The 23626-nt window shown below is 63.6% G+C and overlaps 3 protein-coding genes and 1 long non-coding RNA gene across 5 annotated transcripts; 1 reads left to right on the top strand and 3 right to left on the bottom strand.

Annotated features, from left to right (window-relative positions):
- Positions 1-439: 439 nt before the first annotated feature.
- Positions 440-1669, top strand: LOC112964798. 2 transcript variants are annotated; one of them, XR_003253082.1, is made up of 2 exons: positions 440-654; positions 768-1669. It is a non-coding gene; the product is annotated as an uncharacterized LOC112964798 (long non-coding RNA). The 2 variants fall into 2 exon arrangements; XR_003253083.1 differs by having other exon boundaries at positions 440-681.
- Positions 1670-3684: 2015 nt separating this feature from the next.
- LOC112964823 (alpha-2C adrenergic receptor-like) lies at positions 3685-4945 on the bottom strand. Its single transcript, XM_026063380.1, has one exon. The coding sequence runs from the start codon at positions 4943-4945 to the stop codon at positions 3857-3859; it is 1089 nt and encodes a 362-aa protein (XP_025919165.1). The 3' UTR covers positions 3685-3856.
- Positions 4946-6131: 1186 nt separating this feature from the next.
- Positions 6132-10886, bottom strand: SLC34A1 (solute carrier family 34 member 1). The gene is made up of 12 exons (XM_026063297.1): positions 10730-10886; positions 10326-10517; positions 9473-9601; positions 9253-9396; positions 9009-9120; positions 8650-8845; positions 8390-8485; positions 8095-8194; positions 7644-7811; positions 7082-7198; positions 6790-6914; positions 6132-6701 (listed from the first exon to the last, which is right to left on the bottom strand). Exons 1-12 carry the CDS (start codon positions 10830-10832, stop codon positions 6132-6134), a joined length of 2052 nt encoding a protein of 683 aa, XP_025919082.1. The 5' UTR covers positions 10833-10886.
- Positions 10887-13926: 3040 nt separating this feature from the next.
- On the bottom strand, positions 13927-22935 carry RGS14 (regulator of G protein signaling 14). Its single transcript, XM_026063556.1, has 16 exons — positions 22908-22935; positions 22039-22118; positions 21768-21789; positions 20184-20338; positions 19714-19806; positions 18911-19054; positions 18547-18696; positions 18233-18353; positions 18009-18133; positions 17732-17935; positions 17533-17609; positions 17182-17314; positions 16697-16778; positions 16424-16482; positions 16120-16231; positions 13927-15906 (listed from the first exon to the last, which is right to left on the bottom strand). Exons 1-16 carry the CDS (start codon positions 22933-22935, stop codon positions 15671-15673), a joined length of 1821 nt encoding a protein of 606 aa, XP_025919341.1. The 3' UTR covers positions 13927-15670.
- Positions 22936-23626: the final 691 nt, after the last annotated feature.

Raw genomic sequence — 23626 nt, 5'->3', positions numbered from 1 at the left:
GGCCCACGCTCCTCCCGCGCCGCGCTCGCATTGGCCCAGCCCCCCAGGAAGCCTCGCCCCCTCCGCTCGCGCCGCTGCCCTCCCGTTGGCCCGCGGCTGGCGGGGGCGTGGGAGGGCGGGGGCAGAGAGGGAGAGCGGCGCGCGTCATTCGGCGGCCATTGGCGAAGCGCTGCCCGGGGAGGGGGAGGCGCGTGCTGATTGGGCAGGGAAATGTCAGTCAGAGAGCGTAGCCGCAGCTCCGGAAAACGATTGGGCAAGTCCCAACGGCGCCCACCGCAAATAAGGCCCCGCCTTCTGCCGCATCTAATTGGGCTGGGAGCTGCCACTCCGCGCAGAACAGCGTCGTGATAGGAGCGTTTCATGGGGGCGGGGCCAAGCGGCCCTATATAATGGGATTCCGGGACAAAAGTAGTCGTGTAGGGCGGTGGGAGGGCACAGTTGTGACGGGGAGGGTGCGCGGTCACCGGCCGTGTGTCGCTTCCCGTCTCTGCCTGCTTGTCACCTGCCGCTCTGCAAAAGGCCTGGGGGAAGTTTCGGGTTTCCTCACTGCGATCCCGGCGTCACCTCCGCGGCGCTCGTGGGGGCTGTGGGTGTTGTGCTGCCAGCCTTCCTCCCCCTGGGGCTGATTTGGGGGACTGGCTCTCCATCGTTTTGGTATTTGAGGCCCTTTAGGGCTTTTGAGTGAGTACTACTGCTTCTGGAGGTTTGTTCCTTCTCCTGATTTGCTCTAAAAGCCTTTTTTTTTTTTTTTTTGGTACTTCAATTAGAAGCAGCTTCATCCCATTGAAAGGAAAGCTGCAGCGTAGGAGCCTCTTCACGTCTGCTTTACTCGCAGYATTGTGAATACGTCATTTAACTTTTCTGCAGAGCTTTGTCTTCCTTGAGCCCTCCTACTCTGCTGTGATGGTCTGTCAGCCCTGCAGATTATCTAGCTGGCTCCCTGCTTCCAGCATGCTTGYGAGCATTGCCTTTTATGCTCCTATGCCTTCAGTGACTGCTGCCTGCCCTGTGGTGGTCCTACATCTGCCCCATGCTCTGATTTTCTGGTGCAGGCATGACCTCCACCTCTGAATGATGCTGAGGTCTTCCTCGCTCTGGTGTACATGCGCATGCAACTCCTCCAGCAGCAGTGGTGCTGCCTCAGCTCTCCCTGCCCAGGTGTGAAGTTTAGGCAGTGTCCATGGGCTGATCGTGCCTCCTGCCWGCTGGAGCACCAAGCAGGATGTGGTGGTTGTGAGGTCTCTCCACCAGCTGGGTGTGTCAATGAAAATCTGCTGGTGGAGGCCAATCCAGGCTGCCTCTGCGTTGAGCATCGCTTAGCCATGGCCTTGCTAGCAAGCTGGAAGAAAAAGGTTCATGTTCTCAGGTCTGTTAGGCCTGTAATAACCCAAATTATTACAAGCATCCATGCCTGTACAGTCTGTAATGACTGTGGTCTGCTGTGTACTCTTGCATCTGCTGGAGATCAGACTTTGCATCTTGGGTTGATAAGCAACACAGATAAGGAACAGGATATTTTGCCCTGCTGTGTTTTTGAGATGATCTCCCATGTCAGTCTGTCATTGAGAGATCAGATCACACTGGGTGCTTTTTTCTTTTTTTAGAGCTGTTTTCCTTTTAAAGGTGGCACATAGTTATTCTGAGCTTCAAATACAGTGACGTTATTGCATTTTCATGTATTTGCATGTTTATCCTTTTGGTTGCTACTTCCAGTTTCCTCCGAAATGGCATTTTACAGCACTGTTCTCACAGTGGGTGAATGGTAGTCATAGTCAAAGCAGACACACGCGTCCAGAGGTGTCCTGGTACCCTGCGACAGGTCCATAACCGCCCCAGATGGTGGAAATAGGACTCTGCTTTTTAATTCTGCAGAGGACACACAGCTGGGGAGGGAGGGGGCTACAAACCTACTAGAGAACAAGCTAAGAATTCAAAGTAGTCTTGACAAATTGGAGAAACAGCCTGGGAATACAGGATGCAGTTCAATACACACCAGAGCAAGGTACTGCATTTAGGCAGGAATAATCAGTGCTTCAAGGAAAATTATTTTCCAGGTAGTACTTGCGTCATAGCGGCTCACAAGCTGAGCAGGAGTGAGGGTTGCATGGCCAAGGATAAAACAGACTTTGTATGAACTTTGAGTAGAAAGGACCTCTGCTGAGAGAGAGAATAACCTGCTTGACCTGCTTGCTGCAGACAGGACATGATACTGGATTAAGATGCAGCGGGAGATGCTTGGTAGGAAAGTTTTCCCTGCTGTCAGGTGGTCAGAGCAGAGAAGCGCCAGGAGAGACTGCACAGAGAGCTGCAGCGCCTGGATAGCGGCTGGGGTGAAGGAGGGGTCCAGGTGCTCTCAGATCCCTTCCAGCCCTCCTCTCCAGGAGTTTATGATTCAGATATCAGCCTGAAGCACAGAATGGCAGCTCAGACCCAAACTGGGACCAGTCTGGCTCTGTAGGGTCTCCTGGCCCAAGCGGGGGTCCTGGTGCTCCTGACTCCATCTGTGCCTCCCCACTCCTCCTGCCTGGCAGCATCCCAGTGCTGCGAGCTCSTGCCGTTCCCCTGCTGGGAGGAGGGCTGGGACCTCCTGGTCCCTTGGTCACCCCTATGGCGTTGGGCAAGGTTGAGGGCAAGGCACTGTGGGGCACCAAGGCGATGCATGTGGGGCTGGTGCCCCCTGGGGAAAGCTCTTCCCCCCCCACCCCCCCCCCGGCTGAGCTGCCCTGGCCGTGTCCCCATCACATGCCCACGTCTCCTGGAGTATTTTTAGCAGCAAAGTGCTGTTTAATTGTGAAAACGCGAAAGGTCGTCCGCAGGAGGGGAAGCAAGGCGAGAGCAATAGGGCAGCTCCTTCTGGAGGTCGTGCCAGCACGTCTCTGAGCCCTGGGGCCCGCTGCCTCGAAGGCTGCCAGCGCTGGGGCCCCYGTCCCGGGACAGTCCCCACTGGGAGCGGGGCCATGGCAGCGCCACCGTGTCCCGGCGCCAATGCCACGAAGGGCCACCGTGCTGCACTGCTGGGTGCAGGGACAGCCCGAGGGACAGTCAGTGCCACTGCGCGCACCCGTGCACCCATGTCCCTTAAGGACTGCTACCGCCCCGCATGGCCCCAGGCAGGACGTGGCCCAGCGGGTCCCATCCGKCCGTGTTGCGGCCCCAGGGCCAGCGAGGCAGCGGGAGGCTGGCTGGGGGCCTGCGTTCCTTGGGATCCAACTCCCAGGCGCTGGCAGCTGTTTTTAGCCAAGTGAAAGTTTGATGTTTTGAGATTTTCTATTTTGAGCTGCAAAGCTGGAGAAGTTGAGCAGGCTCTGACCCCTGCRTGTCTGCACAGAGTGACCGGGCCAGCCTGACCCGGCACAGCGAGCATGGCTGGGCGCTGGGCACGGCAGGCGCTGGGCGGACGTTGCCCCTTGGAGGATGTTGTTGCTCCGGGTCCTACCCCATGGCTGCCCGCCACAGCAGCCGCCGGGCCTGTCCCCATGCTGCGTGCAAAGAGGAGACGTGCGGGACCCAAATGTCCTTGGCCTCGGGCAGCTCACGGGAGCGCAGCGGCAAGGTGCTGCTGCTGGTGAGAYGGGGTGACCCGGGAGAGGAGCAGCACTGGGTACAACCCACCAGGCCTCCCTGCAGGCAGACACCAGCCCCAGGTGTGCGTATTGGCCTTTTTTATTACAAACCCCCCAAATCTGCGTTTCGGAAAATAACTGGAGGTTAACCTCAGCAGCAAAGTCCTCTGCCCCGTCCGTGCGCTCCACGGACCCCAGCCTGTGCAGGGCCAGGAGCGCGGCTCCAGGGCTGGTGGTTCCCAGCCCTATGGCCCCGTGGGAGACGTCCCCGGTCCCCGTGGGGGCGTGGGGCCCTACGTGCCGTGCCGGGCAGGGGCAGAGAGGAGTCTCCGGAAGGCGGCGCGGAAGTCTCTGTTGAAGACGGTGTAGATGAGGGGGTTGAGGCTGCTGTTGCAGTAGCCGATCCAGAAGAAGAAGCTGAAGAGGGGTTTGGAGATGCGGCAGCCGTCGCCACACACGGCCTCCAGGCTGTAGGTGAAGAAGAAGGGGAACCAGCAGAGCACGAAGGCCCCCATCACCACAGCCAGCACCACGGTGAAGCGGCGCTCCCGCACACGCACCAGCCGCCGGCGGCACAGCGACATGCTCTGGTGCTGGCTCCAGCGCCGGCGGCTGGAGGCCAGCGCCCACGACAGCCTCTCGCCGGGGCCGGCCATGAGGCCGCCCAGCTCCGTGGCCCTGTTGTCCGGCTCCCCGGGGCGCAGGAGCCGCGGGGCCAGGCTGCCGTGGGCGGTGAGGACGGCCATGTGCCTCCGCTTGGTGACCTGGTAGATGCGGCAGTAGACGGTGACCATGACGAGGCAGGGGGCGAAGAAGGAGGCCACGCAGGAGGCCAGCACGTACCACGTGTCGTTGCTGAGCGCGCACTCCCGGGCCCGCGGCCGGGCCTTGAAGAGGGGCGGCAGGGCCACCAGGGCRGCCGCGGCCCACACGGCCCCGATCATGCCCCGCACGCGGCCGGGGCTGCGGCGCAGGTTGAGCCGGGCGGCCCGGGTGACGGCCCAGTAGCGGTCGAGGCTGATGGCGCAGAGGTGCCCGATGGAGGCGGTGCAGAGCAGCACGTCCAGCGCCAGGTAGAGGCTGCACCACAGGCTGCCGAAATACCAGTAGCCCATCACCTCGTTGGCCAGCGAGAAGGGCAGGATGAGGACGGCCACCAGGATGTCCGCGGAGGCCAGGGACACCAGGAAGAGGTTCTGGGGCGCCCGCAGGGCCCGGCTGGTGGACACGGCCGCCACCACCAGCGCGTTGCCCACCAGCGTGGCCAGGAGGACGGCGAGGACGGCCAGCAGGATGAGTGCCGTGGCCGCGGGCGAGTGCGGGGCGCTCGTGGCCCAGCTGCTGTTATCGGACGCGTTGGGGAGGCCGCTGGCTGGCTCCATGCTGTCCCGGCCCCAGCCCCTCACGCCGGCTAGTCCCCGTGGGGCTGCCCCACGCCGGCCATGCCCCGCTCACTGGCCCAGCATCTCTGCGGCCTTGGCATCGCCGAGCRCCTGCCCCACGCTGCCCGAGCCGGCAGGGAAGGGGTCCCAGGTGTCCGGGCTGCCGATGGTTCCCGTACTGACCCTGTCCGGCGGCAACGTGGGGGTCGTCCTGGCCTGGCGCTGCCAGTGCAGGGCTGAACCAGCGTCCCGTCTCGGCTGCCTTTGTGCCGTCCCCAGCCGCGGTGCCGGCACACGGAGCGGCAGAGGTGCCGGGAGCCGCGGAGCTGCTGCCCCGGCAGCCTTGCTGGCTCGGGCAGCCAGCGCTTCTCAGCCCTGAGGAGGAGGGAGGACGGGGAGGAGGGAGGGACGGAYGGACGGATATCGCTGGCAGGAGCCCAAGCATCTGTGGGCAGTGGGAGAAGTGGTTATTGCTAACACTTAAAGGGCTCCCGCCGGGCTCAGCGTGCCGGGCGGGCTTCTGCCGCGGGTGTCGGGGAGCATTGCCGTGCCCTGCGAGCCTGCTGCTGAGCCCCGGCCTCACTGCAGCGCGGCACCTCCTCAGCCGCCCCGCGCCTGCCCGGCTCACCGGCACCGCTGCCGCGACGTGGGGCGGCATGGCACAGAGCGGGGAGGAGACACTGCCCRCGGCTTGTTGGCTTGGTGCAAACCGGCAGGCACGGGGGGTGGCAGAGGGTGGTGAAGCCGTGTTGTGCCGAGATGGCTGCGGGTGGTGGGTGTCTGACACCTGCTGCTCCGGCTGTGGCTCCTGGCTGCTTTGGCAAGTGGCTGGTGGCCCGGGACGGACAGATGGGGACACAGTTGGGCACCCAGAGCTGTGTGGGCTGTGCACAGGGATGCCGAGGGTCTCTGCGCCCCACAACACAAGCAGTGTTGTGCTCACCCCGAGTGCAAGGGAGCCCCTCCCTGCATGTGCCTCATTCCCGTGAAACATCGCTTCCTAATAGCCTAGCCGGCTAATTGCAGCCCCGTTTGCTGGCGAGCTGAGACCTCAGGTGGATGGAGATGCTGGATTTGCAGAGAGGAGCCGAAGAGATACAAACTGAGGAATCAGCACTCCCCCTTTATTAGACACCCGATAACCCAGCAGGGCAGAGGCGCGCCGTGCCCCCGTGGCTGGTGCCGGCTAGAGGCGGGTGGCCCCGTGCGGGGGCAGGCGAGGGGAGCCCAGCCGGGCAGCGGGACCGAGTCCCTCCTCGGGGTGGGAGAGCGCGGGGTTGTCGAGGCCCAGCCTGGCCTTGTCGCAGGGGCCGGCGGGGGCCAGGGTGCCGTCGCGCTCGTCCCAGCCGTCGGGGCTGCGGCAGCGGTCGGTGCAGCACAGCGTGGCCCGCGTGATGAGGCTGTCGAGGGGCTGCAGCGAGTGCATCCAGGCTGGGAGGAAGTCCCAGGTCTGCAGCCACTTGGGCAGGCGCCTGGGGCTGCGCCTCTGCAGAGCGTTGACCAGCCCCACGAAGAGGAGGAGGCCGAGGAAGGGCGCGCCCACCCCCACCAGCACCCGCCAGCCTGCCATGGAGATGCCGAAGACCAGCGAGGGCAGCAGGAGGAAGCAGACGATGAGGTACAGCACGGCGAACCAGCGGTACTTGGCCGTGCGCTCGCCCAGCGCCTTGGCCATGCGGATGGGGAGGCGGGTGAAGGGCAGCGGGTACCACAGCAGGATGCCGGAGATGTTAAAGAAGAAGTGGCAGAGGGCGATCTGCAGGGACGGCATCCCCATCAGGCCAGGCACGGGGGCACCCCTGGCTCCCCCCACCAGCCCGGCACTGGTCCAGGGCTCCCCGTACCTGGAAAGAGCTGGCCAGCTTGTCCCCAGGGCTGGCCAGGGCGGCCAGGATGGCAGTGGTGGTGGTGCCGATGTTGGAGCCGAGGGTCAGCGGGTAGGCGCGCTCTATGCTGATCACCCCCAGGCCTGCGGGAGAGAGGCAACCTGTCCCATCACAGCGCTCCTCACCAGCACCCCATGCTCCCATGGAGACACATCTCCTCCAGCAGAGCCCTGAGAGTGCCCTGGCACCCACGGGCCCCATGTGGGGGGCACCAGCACATGGCCAGGCATGAGGCTAGCCTGGGACTCACCAATCAGGGGTGTGATGGCCGAGGTGAAGACGGAGCTGCTCTGCACCACGAAGGTCATCCCAGCACCCACCACCATGGCGAAGTACCCGGTGAGCCAGCTGAGTGGGTGCGGGAGGTCTGCCACAGCGCAGGCACAGGCACGGACATGGACATGGGCATGGACAGGGGCATGGACATGTCAGCTGAGAGCAGACCGGAGCTCCTGCCTGGGGCTAGGGAGGGGACTGGGGGGCCAGGCTCTGGGTTTGGGGCCAGGCTCTGGGTTTGGGGCCAGGCYCTGGATATAGGGATCAGGCTCTGGGTTTGGGGCCAGGCTCTGAGTATGGGGTCAGGCTCAGGACTGCGGGAGGCTGGTGGCCAGGATGGATGGGGAAGGGGGACGTGGCTGGACATGGGGAGGATGTGACAGCCATAAGCAGAGTGGGCAGAGGGGGACAGGCAAGGATGGGGCTGGBGTGGCTGTGGGGCAGGTGGGGATGGGGTTCGGGGCAGGCAGCCATGGGGCAGGCAGGGAGGGCTGGGGCAGCAGGGGTCCAATCGTGCGCCCACCAATCCCACTCACCCGTGTTGATGACCTTCTGGACAGCCTTGGCCACCTGCCCCTTGAGCAGGGAGTTGAGGAGTTTGACCAGGAGGATGAGGCAGGTGCAGAGCACGATGAGGGACCCGGCCAGCAGCACCAGCCCCACGGCCAGGTCCGGCAGCGGCGTGTCCGTGAAGAGGTGCCCGCCTGCCCCACAGCAGGGCTGGGCGAGGGCACGGTGCCTGGGGCCACCCCAGCCCTCCTTGCAAACCTGCCCCCCACCACACAGGCCCCGGCCCCACACATGGACCCCCAGCCCCATCACCTCCCAGCTCTGCCCCATATCCAGGCTCCAGTCCCATGCCCTGTGCCCCTAGCCCTACACACAGCCCCTTAGCCCCATGCGAACCCCCCAGCCCCACGCCAATGTCCCTCCAACCCCACCCGCAGCCCCCCAGCACCACACACAGTCCCCCGGGCACCCACTCACACTTCTGCCCCGTAATGTTGCGGAGGCTTTCGGTGCCTTTGGTGCTGCAGTGTCCAGGGGTTGTGCAGTTCAGGGGGGCTCTAAGCCCCACGGCGGGTGTCTGTGGGGAGAGGGCAGGCCACGGCCGGCCCCACGTCACCTTCAGCCTCTGCCCGCCAGATGCCTGCCCGCCGCCCTCTGCGGGGCGCTTTCACGGGGCTCTAGCCCAGCCAGCCGGTCCCCTCCCAGCTCGCCGGTCCCCCCAGCCTGCTCCTGGCCCCACACTGTGGCCCCAGTGCAGTTGCAGGCCCCTCACCTGTGGGGGTTCATGCCCACACCACACGCGGATGAGGCTCCGGTTGTGCAAGCTCTCGTCCCCCATTGCAATGCCCGTGATCACTGATTTGTCCAGCTGCAACCATACATGTTGGAGAGGGTCCTCAGGGGCTGGCAGCACCCCCGGCCCAGAGACACCCAGCTGGACTGGAGACATCACTGCCAGCCCAGGGACACCCAGAGACGACCACCAGCACAGAGACACCAGCCCCGGGGACGCCACGGCCAGCCCAAGGAGACCTGGATGATGAGCCTGGTGAAGGGCTCCGTGATGATCTTCAGCAGGTCAGGGGCGTCCTTCCCGCTGCGGATGTTGAAGGTGGCCACGACCAGGCGGGTGACGTGGTGCAGGTACCCGCTCACCACCTCCAGCGGCAGCAGGACCAGCACCGACAGCCAGTTGAAGCAGTCGTGCACTGTGGCGCCAGCGAAGGCCCTGCCGCGGAGGAGCCTGTCGGCACGGGGCGGCCCCATGCCCCTGTGGGGGCAGCAGCATCCGGCCACGGGGCCTTCCCAGGGTGGCACGGCATCTGCCTTGCTCCTTGCTCACCAAACCAGTGTTGTCCTCCAAAGTCCCCCTTGCCCGTGCCAGCTCTCACCGTTTGAATTCACTGCGATCGCCAGCTTGCATGAGGGCCACGATGGTGTTGGTGACGGAGGTGCCAATGTTGGAGCCCATGATGATGGGAATGGCAGAGCGCACCTCCAGCACTGGAGACGGAGACACCCATTAGCCCCCATGGCCTGGCACTGGTGGGGGATGGGGGGACCATGCCTCACCACCCTGTCCCTCTGCCTCGGGCCATGCCTCGGGCCCCGGGGTGCCCTGCAGGGTGCACTCACGCCCTGAGGAGACCATGCTGACGATGATGGAGGTGGAGGTGGAGGAGCTCTGCACCAGCACAGTTACCAAGATGCCCACCACGAGCCCAGCCACGGGGTTGGAGAGGATAGCGTTGTCTTTGAAGATGCCGCCGGCCACCTTGCCTGCAAGAAGAGCGTGAGCGGCAGGGTGCTGGCACGGCAGGTGCCACCAGCCGCCCGGGTGCCCCTGCAGCCCTACCTCCAGCCAGCTGGAACGCGGAGCTGAGCACATCCAGGGAGCACACGAAGAGGTACAGGAAGCCGAACATCAGGGGCACCTTGAGAAGGGAGACACAGATGGACTGGACCCTCTCCCAGCACCCCAGCCCTGCACAAGACAAAAGAGAGTGTTAAACGCTGTCCCCGGCAGGGCCCCATTTCCTTGGGCTCCTGCAGCCCCACACCTTCCTCCAGCTGCCCCTTACAGCATGGGAACTGTGTCCCTGTGCCTGGCCCTGCCGCCAGTCCCCACGTCCACTGGCATCTCTTCTCTCGGTGGAGCTCCCCCGCGCTGCCCCTTGGTCTGCAGCACCCACGGGTGCCCCGCTCCCGGGAGCAGGACCCCTGTGGCCCCCCATGCCGGGGAGCTGGTTGGGGTGCCTGTGTGAGGAGTGGCACCAGGGCTGCGGGGTGCAGCGTGGGGCCAGCCGTACACCCGTGGGTGGCAGCTCCTGGGCTGAGCCTTTCCCCAGCCCCGTGTGGGGCTCACTCAGCGCCCGGGCCAGTGGCCAGCACCGTGAGCCCAYGGCTGCCGCGGGTCTGGGGATGCTCTCTCTCAGGGAGCCTCTCTCAGGTGGTGCTGGGGTGTCTCTCCCGTCTCTGCGTCTGGGAATCACCATGGTGGGGAATCACTGCTGGTCCTGGGGGAGACCCCCGGCTGACCGGGCACCCCAGAGCCCCAGCACCCCGACATGCCCCAGGATGCCTCCGGCAGGTCTCCACGTGCTCCCCAGCCCCGGCTGAGGTGCCGGCTCCAGGCAYGTGCCTCTGCCGGGTGTGTGCCAGGGCTGCTCCAAGCCGGGACAGAGCCGGGCGGGCGCCGGGGCCCTTACCTGGCTTCTGCAGCTCATCCAAGGGCAGCCGGGGCCCCTGCCAGGGCCTGGCGGGGAGCACGTCCAGCTCGTACCGCTCCATGCCCTCCACGAGCCGCCCCGGCGAGCCGGGGCACAGGAAGCCATGGTCAGGGTGCGCCACGGCGCTGACGGCGAACGGGTAGGCATGGGCGCCGGGCAGCCTGTGCAGAGCTGGGAGAGATGGGCCCTGCGTTACGGCCGCGTCCTCGGGGGGCACTAGGCGGGGTGACACCTCCCCAGGCCGCCCAGGATGCCAGCGCAGGCGTTGTGCTGGGTCCAGGGGCGAGGAGCCGAGCGCTGCCCAGTCCTGCGCTAGGGCCCGGCAGCGCGTGGAAGTGGAGCTGCACCCCGAGGCGCGAGGAGCCAGGCTGGAGAAGACCTACCTTGGGGGCTGGGGCAGTAGGCGAATTGGGGCCCATGCAGCACTCTTCCTCCCCGCACCGGGCAGCGGGGCATGGCAGGGCTCTCTCTCCGGTAAGGCAGCATCGTTCCTGGAGAGTCTGAGCAGAGGTGGCCGTAGGTCACCACAGCAGAGCCACATCCACGAGCCCCCCCAGAGCCTTGAATCCCCCTGGCCCCGTGGGCGGCCACGCAGCAGTGGCGCTACCGAGGAGCATCACCCCCTGGCCCGATGGTCCCCTGGGCCACCAACCCACCGCCCCAGAGAGCTCCCGCAGGCAGCCCTTGCACAGGGGGTCTTGGTGATGGCTGATGGGACCYGGGGCGAGGAGGTAGCCGGGAAGCRGGCCTGGGGCAGCGGGCGGCCAGACCCTGCCCCGGCAGGGCCGCGCTCAGCCTGGCCGGCCCCCCTGCCCCACGGCCCTGCTCACCTGGGGCTGACTGGGCACTCAGGGCAGCGCCGCAGCCGCATGCCATGTCCATGCGTCCCTCCGGCAAAGTGGCCCGCAGGGCACCGCTGCCCTTTATATGCGCGCCAAGAGCAAAGTCTAAGGAGCCTTGCGTTGCCCCTCGCCTCCGCTCGCCGCTCACCTCCTCCCCAGAAATTCCTGCAGTTAATGGGTAACCCCGCAGCATCCCACGTCAGCCGTGGCCCTGGGGCAGGATGGGGCACACACCCCCGGGGTCCCGCGCTGCCAGCACGCCTCGCACACCCTGGCCTCAGCTGCCCGAGGCAGAGCTGCTCCCCACGCACGATCGTGGGCCGCTGCCGGCTCTGTGGGGAGCAGCCTGGGCAAAGCCCAGCTCCCGGCCGCCCTGCACCGGGGCAATGCTGGAGGCCATGTCCCCACAGGTGGCTGCAGAGGACTCAGCTGCCCCAGCCCTTGCTTGGCCCCAGTACAGGCACCAGCTGCTTCATCCCCTGCATGAGGAGGATGAGGCTTTGGTGGCGCCAGGGCTTCCCAAGCCAGAGATGAGGCAGGACGGAGGCGAGATCCCCGGGCATCTCCCCATGCAGTGGGGAGACGAGGGCCACGCACACATCCGCCATCCTTGGAGCCACCTGAGCACTGGCCGCAAGGCACCAGCTCTGCCCGGAGCACGCGCCATCCGTCCTTGTCATGAGGAYGTGCCGGGCAGGCCGGGGTGCTGGCGGCGACTTACGTCAGCGGTGGGGCAGGGCCCTGCCGGGGGGATGGGCGCCGGCACCGTCCCCAGGTGCTGTCCTGGCAGGGATGGGTGACACGCGGCCCGGCGCAGCCCATGCCAGCAGATCAGCACAGAGCAGCCCACGTTCTGGCGAAGGCTGTTGGGGTAGAGATTGCATTTTTTTTCTGCGCGCGCAAGGCTGGGACGGGTGGGAGAGGAGCGATGCCAGCGATAGCATCACCCGCTCCCGGAGGCCGTTTATCATTACCCTCTGTTTACGCATCTGCGGCCAAGTTTCCATCCGCCCAAGAGGCGCCTGGGCAGCCCGCAGCCCTGGCAGGCGGGAGGCAGGGACCAAAGGCCCCTCCAGCGCAGACACCCACCGGGAGCCAGGCATGGAGGGGCCGTGCCACCGGAGCACTTGCAGCTATGACTTCTCTCTCCATCTGGGCCTGGAATGGGAGAAGCCAGTAGCCGGGACCCCAGCTCCTGTCCTGGAGCCACATGGCTGGAGTGGGCGGACTGGCACTTGTGAGTGCGTCAGCACGCCCGCCGTGCTGTGGTCCTTGTTCACTGGGGCATGAAGTCCTTCTTGACCTGTGCCTGGGTCACTCCGATAGCGTGTGGGTGCCCCGTTCCTCTGGGCCCCAAGCGGGATTGGGCTGCCCTGGGCACTGCGGGGACCACGGGATGCATGCAGCTCCGGACAGGGAGGCTGGTGCACCAGTCCCCTTGGGAGCCCATGGGCTGAATGGGGTGCTGAGCTCAAGGGCTGGACCACAAGCATCCATGCCACGTCCAGAGACGGCAGAGACATGCTGTATGCACTCGGGGGCTTACAGCACACCAGCATTAGTAGCGGGGACAAGAACATGCCCCTGCCCAGGCTGGGCCGTGGCTCGCGGCATAATTTGGCACCTCAAAACTGGGGTGAAGCAGTCACCATGGACAGGCAAGCCAAGGTGGCCTGTATGGGGGCAAGGGGACATACCTCAGGTATCCTGGGGTGTTGGAGATGCTCAGGGACAGTTTAGGGATAAGCCAGTCTGGGAACCTCCCTGGCATTCCTGGAGCCTTAATAAATGAACCTTTACCAAGTTATAAACCCAGCTGGTATAGTCAAACACCTGGGACAAACCAATGAATGGGAGATGTCCTGCCTCTCTAGGGGCAGTGGGTGCTCAGGGGGTCCCTTCTGGCCTGTGGGTGCAGGCAGTGCCACCCCTGGCCTGGCGTGGGACCTTCCCACAGCAGCTGGCCGGACTGCCCAGACCAGCATGCGGAGACCGGTAGTAGTACCCTGCCGGTGCCAAGCTGCACCGCGTGGGAGGCTCTGCCGGTGGAGGGGAGGCTGGTGTCCGCGTTTGCCCTGTACCCCGGGGGGCTTTTGGCCAGCGCTGCCCGTTGCGGTGGCTGCTGCCCAGTTGCACCCGCAATCATTAACCTGGTGGGGCTCGGGCAGCTCCCGCAGTCACTCATTGACAGGGTCGGGGCTGAAGTCCTTGGCCATACCAGCCCCACAGTTTCCCTACAACACCAGCAGTGCTGGGAAAACAAGCCCCTGGCACTGCCCCAAGACCTCAGCTGCCTGGGGAGCCACCACCACCTTCCAGGCAGGGATGCTGGGCCCAGGGTGGGCTCCATCCCTGCCCCACCCAGTGGGGCTTTGCGGGGTGCCAGGGTGTTGGGGAGGCAGCCAGGCAAAGCCCCAGATGGCCTCCCTGAGAGCTGCCATGGGACCCACCAAGGGCAGAACTCTCACCTCCCAGGGGCTGCCAAAGTCTCCCCATAGCTGCCAGGCCACCAGTTCGGTCCCTCCACGTCCTTCCTGGTGTTGGAGGGAGCTGGGCTCCAGGTGGTGGGGCAGGACCTGCTGGACCTGCCTTCAAGGAGGGCCTGGCCTGGACAGAAGGTAGCTCCCTGCAGTGAAGGACCAGCCCCACGGCAGCCAGTGCTCTGAGGGCCGAGGCCCAGGCACAAAGGGGCTCACTGTGGCCTCGGCGGTTAAGGAAGGAGAGGGAAGCTCTTCCAGGCAATGCTCTTTATTCCTCCTGGTTTCACACCACAGACAGGACTGAGCAGGACCACAGAGACACACGAGGGCTCTGAACTGGGCCACAGGGCTGCAGCCAGCCATGGGTCAGTGTGGGGCTGGATCCGGGCAGCTGTGCCACCTGCCCCTAGGCCTGCCCTGGGGTGGGCTCTGGGGTGGGCAGGAGGCAGGGAGCCCCGGGGCCACCAGGGGCCACCCCTCCACCTCTGGCAGTGCAGTCATGGCAGGGCAGTGACCCTGGATACAGCTGGGCATGCCTGGGGCCAGGAAGGGCCCAGCATGCGTGGATGATAGAGGGATCTCCCGGGCTGCTGGTAGAGAGACCCTGTCTCTGCCACAGACTGGTCAGGGGTCTCCATGGAGTCTCCGGGGACATGGGGATGCCTGGGAGGGGGATCTGCAGGGCACAGCCTGTGCTGAGGGCAGAGCACAGCCAGGTCTGGCAGAGCTGGGCTCAAGGTTACAGTCTGCTGCAGCCTGCCCAGCACAGCCCACGAGGCAGGAGGAAAGTCCCACCAGGGCTGGGGCTAGCGCAGGGAGGCCAGGCATCCAGTTTGTCCCAGGGCACCGTGTAGGCCAGCCTGAGATGCTCAGCACCCAGTGGGCGCTGCATTTCTCTGGCACCTTTCAGCACCCAGTCCCCATCCCACAGCACCATGAAGGCCCGTCCCCAAGGGCTGAGTGCCCAGGGCCCCAGCAGGGAGCCCAGGGCAGGGGACCTGCAGGCATTTGCAGCCTGTGGGTCATTTCTGTACCCTCCCATGCAGGGTGTCACTGCAGGGAGGAGGCAGGGTCCTTTGGGACACCTTGTTGGCTCTGCCTCTGTCTGCTCAGGGCATGAACCTGGTGACCCTGGGCAGACAACAAGTTGACAAGTCTGTCAGCCAGGAGGGCAGGAACCGTGTCAGCCTCCATGCCCTGCTCTACAACGGCAGTGCTATTGCTGCTGCTACTGTCCATCTGCTGTACAGCGAGCCCAAGGGCAGGACTGCGCTGAGCCTGGCACGGTCAGGCCCAGTCACGCTCATGCAAAATAGACGGTAACAACCTGTCTGGTGCTGGGGTGACCTTGGGGCACAGGCCAGCACAACCGTGCTCCCCAAGGAGCTGGGTAGCCACGACCCCTTAAAAGATAGGCCCACAGGGCTAATGGGCCCCATATCAACAACTGAGGCACCCCATATTCCTGCTGGGACAGCGGCCTGATCCATCCCTTAGCTCTGCACATGTTCTCCTGACCCTGCCTGCTCACTGCACCGGGGTACAGGGCTGGCCCCTGCCTGGCCACCCTATCCATCTGTGTCCTCCCCATCCCTCACACCCTTCAGTTGAATGGTTGCTCTCACCACTTGGACAGTCAACGGGGCTGTGCCAGCCTGGCATGGGTAGGATTTGCCCAGGGGAAGCTCTGCCCCAGGCAGAGGAGGCAGAAGCACTGGGCAGGACAGTGCCAGGTGTGCATGGGACATTGGAAAGTGCTTTGCACAGGGGCTCAAACTATGTACAGGACTCCCTTGACGTGCACCAGGATGCGACCCCACTGGGGGGCATGGCAGCTGCTCAACCACTCACGGCAACACGACATGACAGTTTGGGACACGACGTGGACGAATCTGCGGTCCGGGCAGTGCCGGCAGTGCAGGGCAGGGGCTGGTCAGGTCCCGTGTTGGACCCTGCCATGGCCAGGGGGTACCACGTACTGGGTGCAGACGTGCAGCAGGACTCAGCGGAGCTCACAGTCAGCTGGAGGTTGAGGTGGTGTTGGCTCTGTGGGKTGAGGCTGGCCATCTCCCTTGGAGCCTGCGTGAGGGTTGCATGGCTGATCTGACTCCTTGCAGGCACTGTCATCCTGCCCTGGGAGCTGGAGGAAGTCAGGCAGGACCAGGTCCTCCTTGGAGAGCAGCCCACGCTGGTCATTTGCCCTGCAGCTCTGGGCACGATTCAGCAGCTCCACCAGCCCTGGAGGAAGAGCAGGTCACTCAGCCAAGCTCTGCCCATGGGCCCCCATCCCAATACCTCAGCAGCCTTCTGCAGCTGACATGAAAACATCCCAGGCACACCCTCTCCCTGCTCCATAGGACCCTGCACCCACCCCCAGCACACCAGAAGCCCTTCTTCCCTCACCCCATGTTTTGCCCCAGTCCCTTGGATTCAGGATGCACCAGGTCTCACCTTCCAGGTCGTACGTGCGCCGGTTCAGGTTTGTGGCAGCTGATGACCGGGGCCTGGAGAAGGGGGGCATCTCCCACAGTGTGTCAGCCTCTGTTCCTGTTGGGCTTCCCTCCTGTGATGAGCAGCCCATGCTTTAGGGATGGGACAAGCAAGCAGGGCTCCCCCAGGCCTGGTTCCTGCCCCAGCACCCCCATGGCACTCACAGGGGGCACAGCGGGGCACACTGTCCCCACGGACCACAACAGCAGCCCGGGGGCATCTCCCTTCTCTGACCAGGGCAGTGGGACACAGGCCCTGGACTCACCTTGCTCTGGAGTGGGGAGGGGGCAGCTGCAGCCTCAGCACTCTCCATCACTTTTGCGTCTGCAATACAAAGAGCAGTGAGGCTCAGCACCACCCCATGCCAGTGTCCCAGTCCTGGAGAGCCCACAACAACACCGAGCCTGTCCTGGGGAGCAGGAGCCATGGCCAGCAGGAAGCAGCCTGGTCCCTCATGGGATCTTGCAGGACAGGCTGGGAGCATGGCTCTGGGCCAGCCAGGGCCACAGCGAGGCTCCAGTGTCTCCCCAGATGTTACCTGCTGATGTTTCCAGGACAAGTTTCTGAGCAGCCACCGTGCTAACCAGCTTCTCCAGGTCCAGGGCCCCCGGCTCGCCTTGCTGCAGCAGGAACAGAGTCAACCAGTGTCATGCTCACTGTGGCATGGCACTTGGCAAAGGCAGCCAGTCTAGGGGCCTGTGAAACCAGGGGAGCTCTGACCAGTTCAGGGCCCGTGGACTGCACAGCACAGAGCACATCTGGCCCAGTCTTTCCCAGACCACTACTGGGTGCCATAGTCCATTTCAAATGCTGGTAACTCCCTGCAAAACTGCAGCCCACCCCCAACATGAATCGCTGCTCCCTACCACCCCTGCTAACACTGCCTGGTCCTCACCACTGCGGGCAGGACGAGCAGCCAGCCCCTGGCCCAAGCCCCAAGCCCAGGGACCTCTGCCAGCACCCCAACACAGCATCCTAGCTGCAAGACACAGGGACCATGCTCACAAGGGGGAGAACTCTCACCCGCCGCAGCAGCACCAGCTCCAGCTCCATGTTCACACCGTATTTCCCCAGCACGGGCTGCAGCGCTTCCCGGATGCGCTTGGTTGACTTTGCTGTGATGCGGATGGTCTTATTGAGGGAGGAAATTACCAGCCTGCAGAGAGGCAGGAGATGCTGTCTGCAGGCAGTACATGGAGCAGGCTGACATGGGCCAGGACAGGTGAGCTGGGCAGGACATGGAGGGGCATGGCCAGCRTGTTTGGGCCTGCTCAGGGATTTGGGACTGGGGTACAGTGGGGAGGTCAGGGTGCTGTGCATGATGTAGACTGGACACACATGGGCAACAACACCCATCCTGAAGCTCACACTCACTCAAAACTTATCCTGTTCTCCAGCTTCACCTCCTGGTCTGCCAACACAGAGCACTCCTGGTCCAGCACAAGCGCTTTCTGGAAGAGCCAAAGCCATCAGGACAGAGCCCACGGGCAATGCTCAGTCCCAGCCTAGAGAAGGTCTGTGCAGCACCAGTCTGGCTGGTGGGAGCCCCCTCTTCTCCCTGTGCAGGCCATACCTGTTCGTTCCCCACCAGGTAGACCTTGATGTCGGGAAGGCTGAAGCCACGCTTCTCACATATCCCAGCCAGCATGTCGCGGATGGACTGGCCAGGCCGCACAGAGGCCAGTGAAGCCGTGCCATCTGGCAGGTACACACAGCAGTACTTGATGGACTTGGCCTGCGGCTCTGCCTCAGTGCCTCCCAGGCTCTTCCGGTGGCTCTGTGAGGAGAGGAGAGGCAGGATGAGCCCAGCTGGCAGCATGAGACTGCAGAGCCTGCGCAACGACATTCACCTCTGTCCAGGGGCTGGTGGTTGTGCTGGTAGAGGACAGGAAGCCCAGGTCCAGGCTGGCCGAGGAGTTCAGAGAGCCCTGGGACTCCCGCCATAGCATGGCGCTTCCACTGMCTTCTCCCCCCTCTAGGAGAGATAGACATGCAGTTACAAGGACAGCAGGGACCCTTTGGGGACAGGCAGCCAGGTGTGGCCATGGCCACTCCAACTCAGAGCAGCACTTACCTGCCCATGAGGGCTCCCTTCGCTCCCCCTTCCTGAAGGACCGGCGTGGGCTGCTTTTGGTGTTGCTGCCTGCTGCCTCCACACCCAGTGGCAGAGATTTGCCCAGCTTCAGCTTTGACTTCTGGCACAAAGAGAGAGTGTCTTGGATATCAGTGGGGATATCCAAGGTTGTCCCTTCCCTTTCCCCTACTCCCCAGCCCCTTACCCAACCTCAGCCCAGGGCTGTCTTGCACTTACCAGCAGGGAAAGGGACCAGCACCATTTTCTCAGGCCAAGGGACAGGTCTCTTGCCATCCCCTTCCCACCCAACTCACCTTGCTGAGGTCAGGTGGGGGACTACTGCTCCGAGAGTGGGGCCGCAGGTCTGGCAGGGGCTGCCCCTGGCTCTCTGCCCTCAAACAGTCCTGGTAGAGTGGGGATTTCACAAAGCGCGTGTAGCTGTCAAACTTCATCAGGTTAAAGATCTGCAAAGGGGGAACGAGTGTGCTCACGACACTTGCTCACCTAGAGCCCCTTCTGGCTAGTGCCCCATAGCACGGCAATCCCCAGCCTCTGGCAACAAAAGTGAGGCTGGGTGAGTGGGGTGGGTGTCCCAGAGCCCCCATCCTGCGCGTGGGGTGGAACAGGGGTGCTGCTCAGCCACGGAGGGCTGGAGCTGGGCCGGGGCAGCCATCTCACCTGGAGCTGCTGGATGCGAAACATGTCCGGGGATGGGGTGGCCAGCATGTCCTCCCCAATCCAGGCCTGCTTGTCAATGTTCACAGGACTCACCGAGTGGCTGGAGAGGAACTCATCGTAGATCCGCCGGGCCTCCTGCGCCAGCTGGGGGAGCAGGGATCAGACCAGGACTAAGAGCCCCCTCCTCACTGCTACCATGTGGGGAGCCCCTGGCTCACCCCACTGAGCTCAAATGCTACCTGAGCACTGAAGGGCTAAGTCACAACTGGGACTGCCCCAGGACCTGGGATTCAGGGTGGGCATCAGAGCTGGCCTCCCTGCCTCAGGGCCAAGCTCTGGGAACAACATGCTGGTCTCTCCCCAAAGGCACAGCCTGATGTAGGAACTGTCCCTCACACAGCTGCATGGCTCTGTGCCCCCAGGTCCTGGTCTGCTCTCTTTCCCTTGATCTCTTTTTCCCAGCCCTTGTCCTTGCAGCAGCACTCTCCACCATCTTTTTGCACCGGGGTGGAGAAGCGTTTCCTGCTCTGTGGGACAGGCCATCCTGCCTATGGTTTTTCAGATGCACATTGCATCTGTCTCCTTGTCCCTCCCAGAAGAGACCCCAGGCTGCTTGACCTCCCATAATAGGAGTCTGCTGGGGTCGCATGCCACCCTAGGCCCCGCGGGGCCCTGGTGAAGCAGGGAACCGTGCACACAGTACCCAGGGACATAATGGCATGACTGCCACCTCCACCCCTGCGAGGATGCCCTTCCACTCCCCGGGGCTGCCCGCAGCTGTGTGATACAGGCTCAGCCAGTACCTGCTGTGTGTTGCTGGCCGGGATCTGCTGGAAGCGCTCGCATGCCTGCCAGAAGTAGACATTCTCAGCGCTGAACTCCTTTTTAAGGAACTCCTGTGGGGCAGAGAGGTCTGGTGGCCTGGCTGGCACTGCTTCCTTGCAGGCCAGTTAACCAGTGTGGGCACAGGAGAGAGCAGGGAGTACAGAGCATGCTGGTGCCATGCCCTGGGGGAAGCCCAGCTCCAGGTAAGGTGCTCAAAGTATGTGGGGACCCTTGGCTTCACAGCCCCAAATGGGAAGGGTAATGGGGAGGACAGTGGGGACAGCCACCTCTGGGGTGGCCAGGTTTGGAGACAGCACAGGACAAGGGCTGAGGCCCCAGGGACAGCAATGTCACCAGGGCGCCAAGGGTGTGTGTTGGCTCAATTGCAGACTGCTAGAACTGCTCCTGCAGATGAGATCAGGACCGAGGTCTGGGCTGTAGCACTCACAGTGAAGTAGGTGACAGCCACATGATCTTGGAGCAGCGTCTCAAAAGATTCGGCCCAGCTGACCACGGACTTCTGCGTGGAGCTGCATGTGGTCTGTGGTCCTGGCAGGCTGTTCACACTGTGGTTGCTGCCACGAGCCCTGGAGGCATTTAACTCTGAGATAGAGAAAAGGTCAGTTCTGCCTGTCTGGAAATTGCCCAGGAGCCCTGCCTATGTGGATGCTAAGCTGGGACTGAGCCAGCCAACAGGGCATCACCCCCTCCCCAGTCACTAGCAGCCTCAATATCTGCAGCAAGTTCATCTGCCCCATCCTGGACATGAGCTGGCAGATCAGACCACTGTGAGATCTCAAGAAAGGAGTGTGCAGAGCAGAACTGTTGCTTTGTGCATCACAGCAGTATTCTCAGAAGATCAGAGAGCCACGATGACACAGCTGACACCTTCCGGCATGACAACACCCCCCACCAGCACTGCCATCCTCCCCAGGGATGTCACAGTGACTCCACACGTGACTCATCTCCCAGAGGAACAAAGCCAATGCGTGGGGAAGGCACCATGCTGGGGAGGGAGAGCAGGAGGGAAGGGGAAATGGGGGGCACACGGCATGGAAGGAAAGCTCAGAGAATGAGGGGAGGCACCTTCTCTGGCATTGCCCCCACACTTGTGCCTGAACTTGCCTTCTCCACTCCTTCTGCCCCTGCTGAGAAATAAATCCATTGTGAGAGGGGTTAAGCAAATTGCCATCCCCAGCTGTCAATGCTGAGGAAACCCTAGGGGAAACCTTGAATGACTGTGCATTCAAGTGGAGTCCCTCCATCAAAAAGACGGAAATTCCCAGGGCCAACCAGCTCTTGAATTGGTTTGCCTGGTGAGCAATTGGGAGCAGAGGATCATTTTCAAAAGAAAGTAAAGGCATACAAGAAAGGTTATCCCAGCAAAGTGGGCAGGAGCAGAGCAGTGTCCTGGATGCTCCTGAGCAGAGAGCAGGAGACTTTTTTGCCTTGCCTGGCTCTCCACAGTTCTTGTTCTGGCCAAAACAAGGCACAACTTTGCAAACTCTGCTGTGTTGTGCGTGCAGGTGGAAACTGCTGGCCACAGTGTCATGAGACTGGCACCTTGTGAGATGGTGCGCTGAAAGGATCCTACAGCGGGGCCGAGACATGTGAATGGGCTGGTTAAGATCTCCAGTGCACAGTGAGACAGACAGACAGACAGACAGCCTAACCTCAGAGAGCATGGGGCTGGCTGGTACCTGGGCTCTGCTTGCCCCTGGGAAGCACCTCAGCTTCCAGCACCCACGAGCCCCAGCCAAGCAGCCAGCAAAGAGGGACAGGCACAGCAGGGCTGTATGGGAGGAATGATGGGGGGATAGGGAGAGTCCCTGCCACAGGGCTTGGTGGGGGCTGCGCGGGGGCCAACTGTACACCCATTCACAGCATGGCCTGAGCTGACACAGGACCTGCCTCTCTGCTGGCTTCTGGCCAGCTCCACGCAGGCTGGGCCTTGGCACCAGGCTGGCTGTGAGCCTTCCCCTCCCCTGAAGATGATGCCATACCCTCATCCCAAAGCAAAGAGCAGCCTTACCTCCATCCGACACGGCTGGGCCCTGCAGGAACAGAGAGAGGAAAGATGAGAAAGAACGAACAATGTCTGCCAGCCCTGACAGAGCAGTATCCAGGCAGGCAGCAGTGTCGGAGCAAGCCCAACGCGGGCTCAGGAGCAAGGGATCCGGGCTGCCAGCAAACACTGCTCTGGCGTTAGTTACGCTGGGATGGCCACCCCGCAGCAGGGGCAGGGCACAGGGCTCCTCTGGGCCACAGCCAGCAGGAGTGGGCGTTTGCAGCCTTTGTCTCACCTCCTGTGTGTCTACAGCCCCGGGGGTCAGGCCAGAGATTGGGAAAAGGCAGATGCTATCATATGTAACCCTGCCGCTGCCTGGGGAGGAGAGAAGCAGCCTCCCCGGCACAGGAAGAGGAGGGGAGGAGGGGAGGGAAGGAAGGAGAACCACAGCCCTCAGCCGGCAAACTGCCTGCTCCCTCCCTTCTTGGTGCCTGGGGCTACCAGAGGGCAGAGGCCCAAGAGCGGTGACCACAGCTGGCCCAGAGCTCCCAGCCCAGGGCATTGCAGGGCAAGGTGCCCCGGAGCATCCCCTGCTGGGGGAGGTTTGCCCCAGATATCAGCCCCAGGGATGTGGTACCCTACGACCCACGGCAAGCGGGGAAGATGGGCAGAGCCTCCACACACAGCCCAATTCAGGGAGAAAAAGCTCAGCAAAGCACTCCCGGCACCGCTCTGCCTCCCGGGCTTTCATCGCCTGCCTTCCTGCAACCGCCTGATGACACACTGAAGTGATGCCCTCGACTCAGCTGGCCAGTGTCCCCCAGCCTGCCAGCCCCACACACCCCGGCCTGCCCTGCCCTTCCTGCCTCCTACCCCAGCCCCACAGTCGCAGCCCTGCCTGTCCCTGTTACCCAGCCCCACATGTCCCTGCCATGCCCATTACCCCAGCCCCACACACCCCCACCCTGCCTGTTTATTACCCCAGTCCCACACACCCTTATCCTGCCTGTTCCCTGCTCTTCCCTGTCCATCCCTGTTACTCAGTCCCACACAATTCTGCCCTGTCTGTGCTGTCCAGTCCCACACATCCCTGCCCTGCCGACCTCTGTTACTCAGCCCCATACCTCCCTGCCTGCCCATTACCCCACCACCATACGTCCTCACCTGCCCCTGCTACCCCAGCCCCATACATCCCTGACTGCCCATTACTCCAGCCCCATGTATCCCTGCCCCCCCTGCTGCCTCACCCCATAGGTCCCTGTCTGCCCCGCTACCCCAGGTCCATACATGCCTGCCTTCCTGTTATCCAGACCCATACACTCCTGCCTGCCCATTACTCCAGCCCCACACATCCCTGCCTGTTACCCAGCCCCATACATCCTGGCCTGTTATCCAGCCGCATACATCCCTGCCCGTTACCCAGCCCCACACATCCCTGCCCGTTACCCAGCCCCACACATCCCTGCCCATTACCCAGCCCCACACATCCTGGCCTGTTATCCAGCCGCATACATCCCTGCCCGTTACCCAGCCCCACACATCCTGGCCTGTTATCCAGCCGCATACATCCCTGCCCGTTACCCAGCCCCACATACTCCTGCCTGCTGGTGACCCCGTGGCCCCACCCCAGCCCCACGTCGCGCTGCCCTGTGCCCAGCCCTTCCCGCACACCCCATGTCCCGCTCCCGCTCAGCCTCCCGCGCCCCAGCACCGACCAGCCCCTCCGCCGCCCGCGGCCCTCACTCGCCCGGCGCCCGACTGCCAGCGCCCACCCGGCCTGGGGCAGCTCCCGGGGGAGGCCTGCGCCATGGGGCGCCCCACGGCACCGCCCGCCGGGGCGCCCCGGGCCGGCAGCGAGGCGGGGGCCACGCGGGGCGGGTGCC

This window comes from Apteryx rowi, unplaced genomic scaffold, assembly GCF_003343035.1.
Source record: "Apteryx rowi isolate R43461 unplaced genomic scaffold, aptRow1 scaffold_2, whole genome shotgun sequence".
Classification (NCBI taxonomy): domain Eukaryota; kingdom Metazoa; phylum Chordata; class Aves; order Apterygiformes; family Apterygidae; genus Apteryx; species Apteryx rowi.
This window is presented reverse-complemented; position numbering and strand designations above follow the sequence as displayed.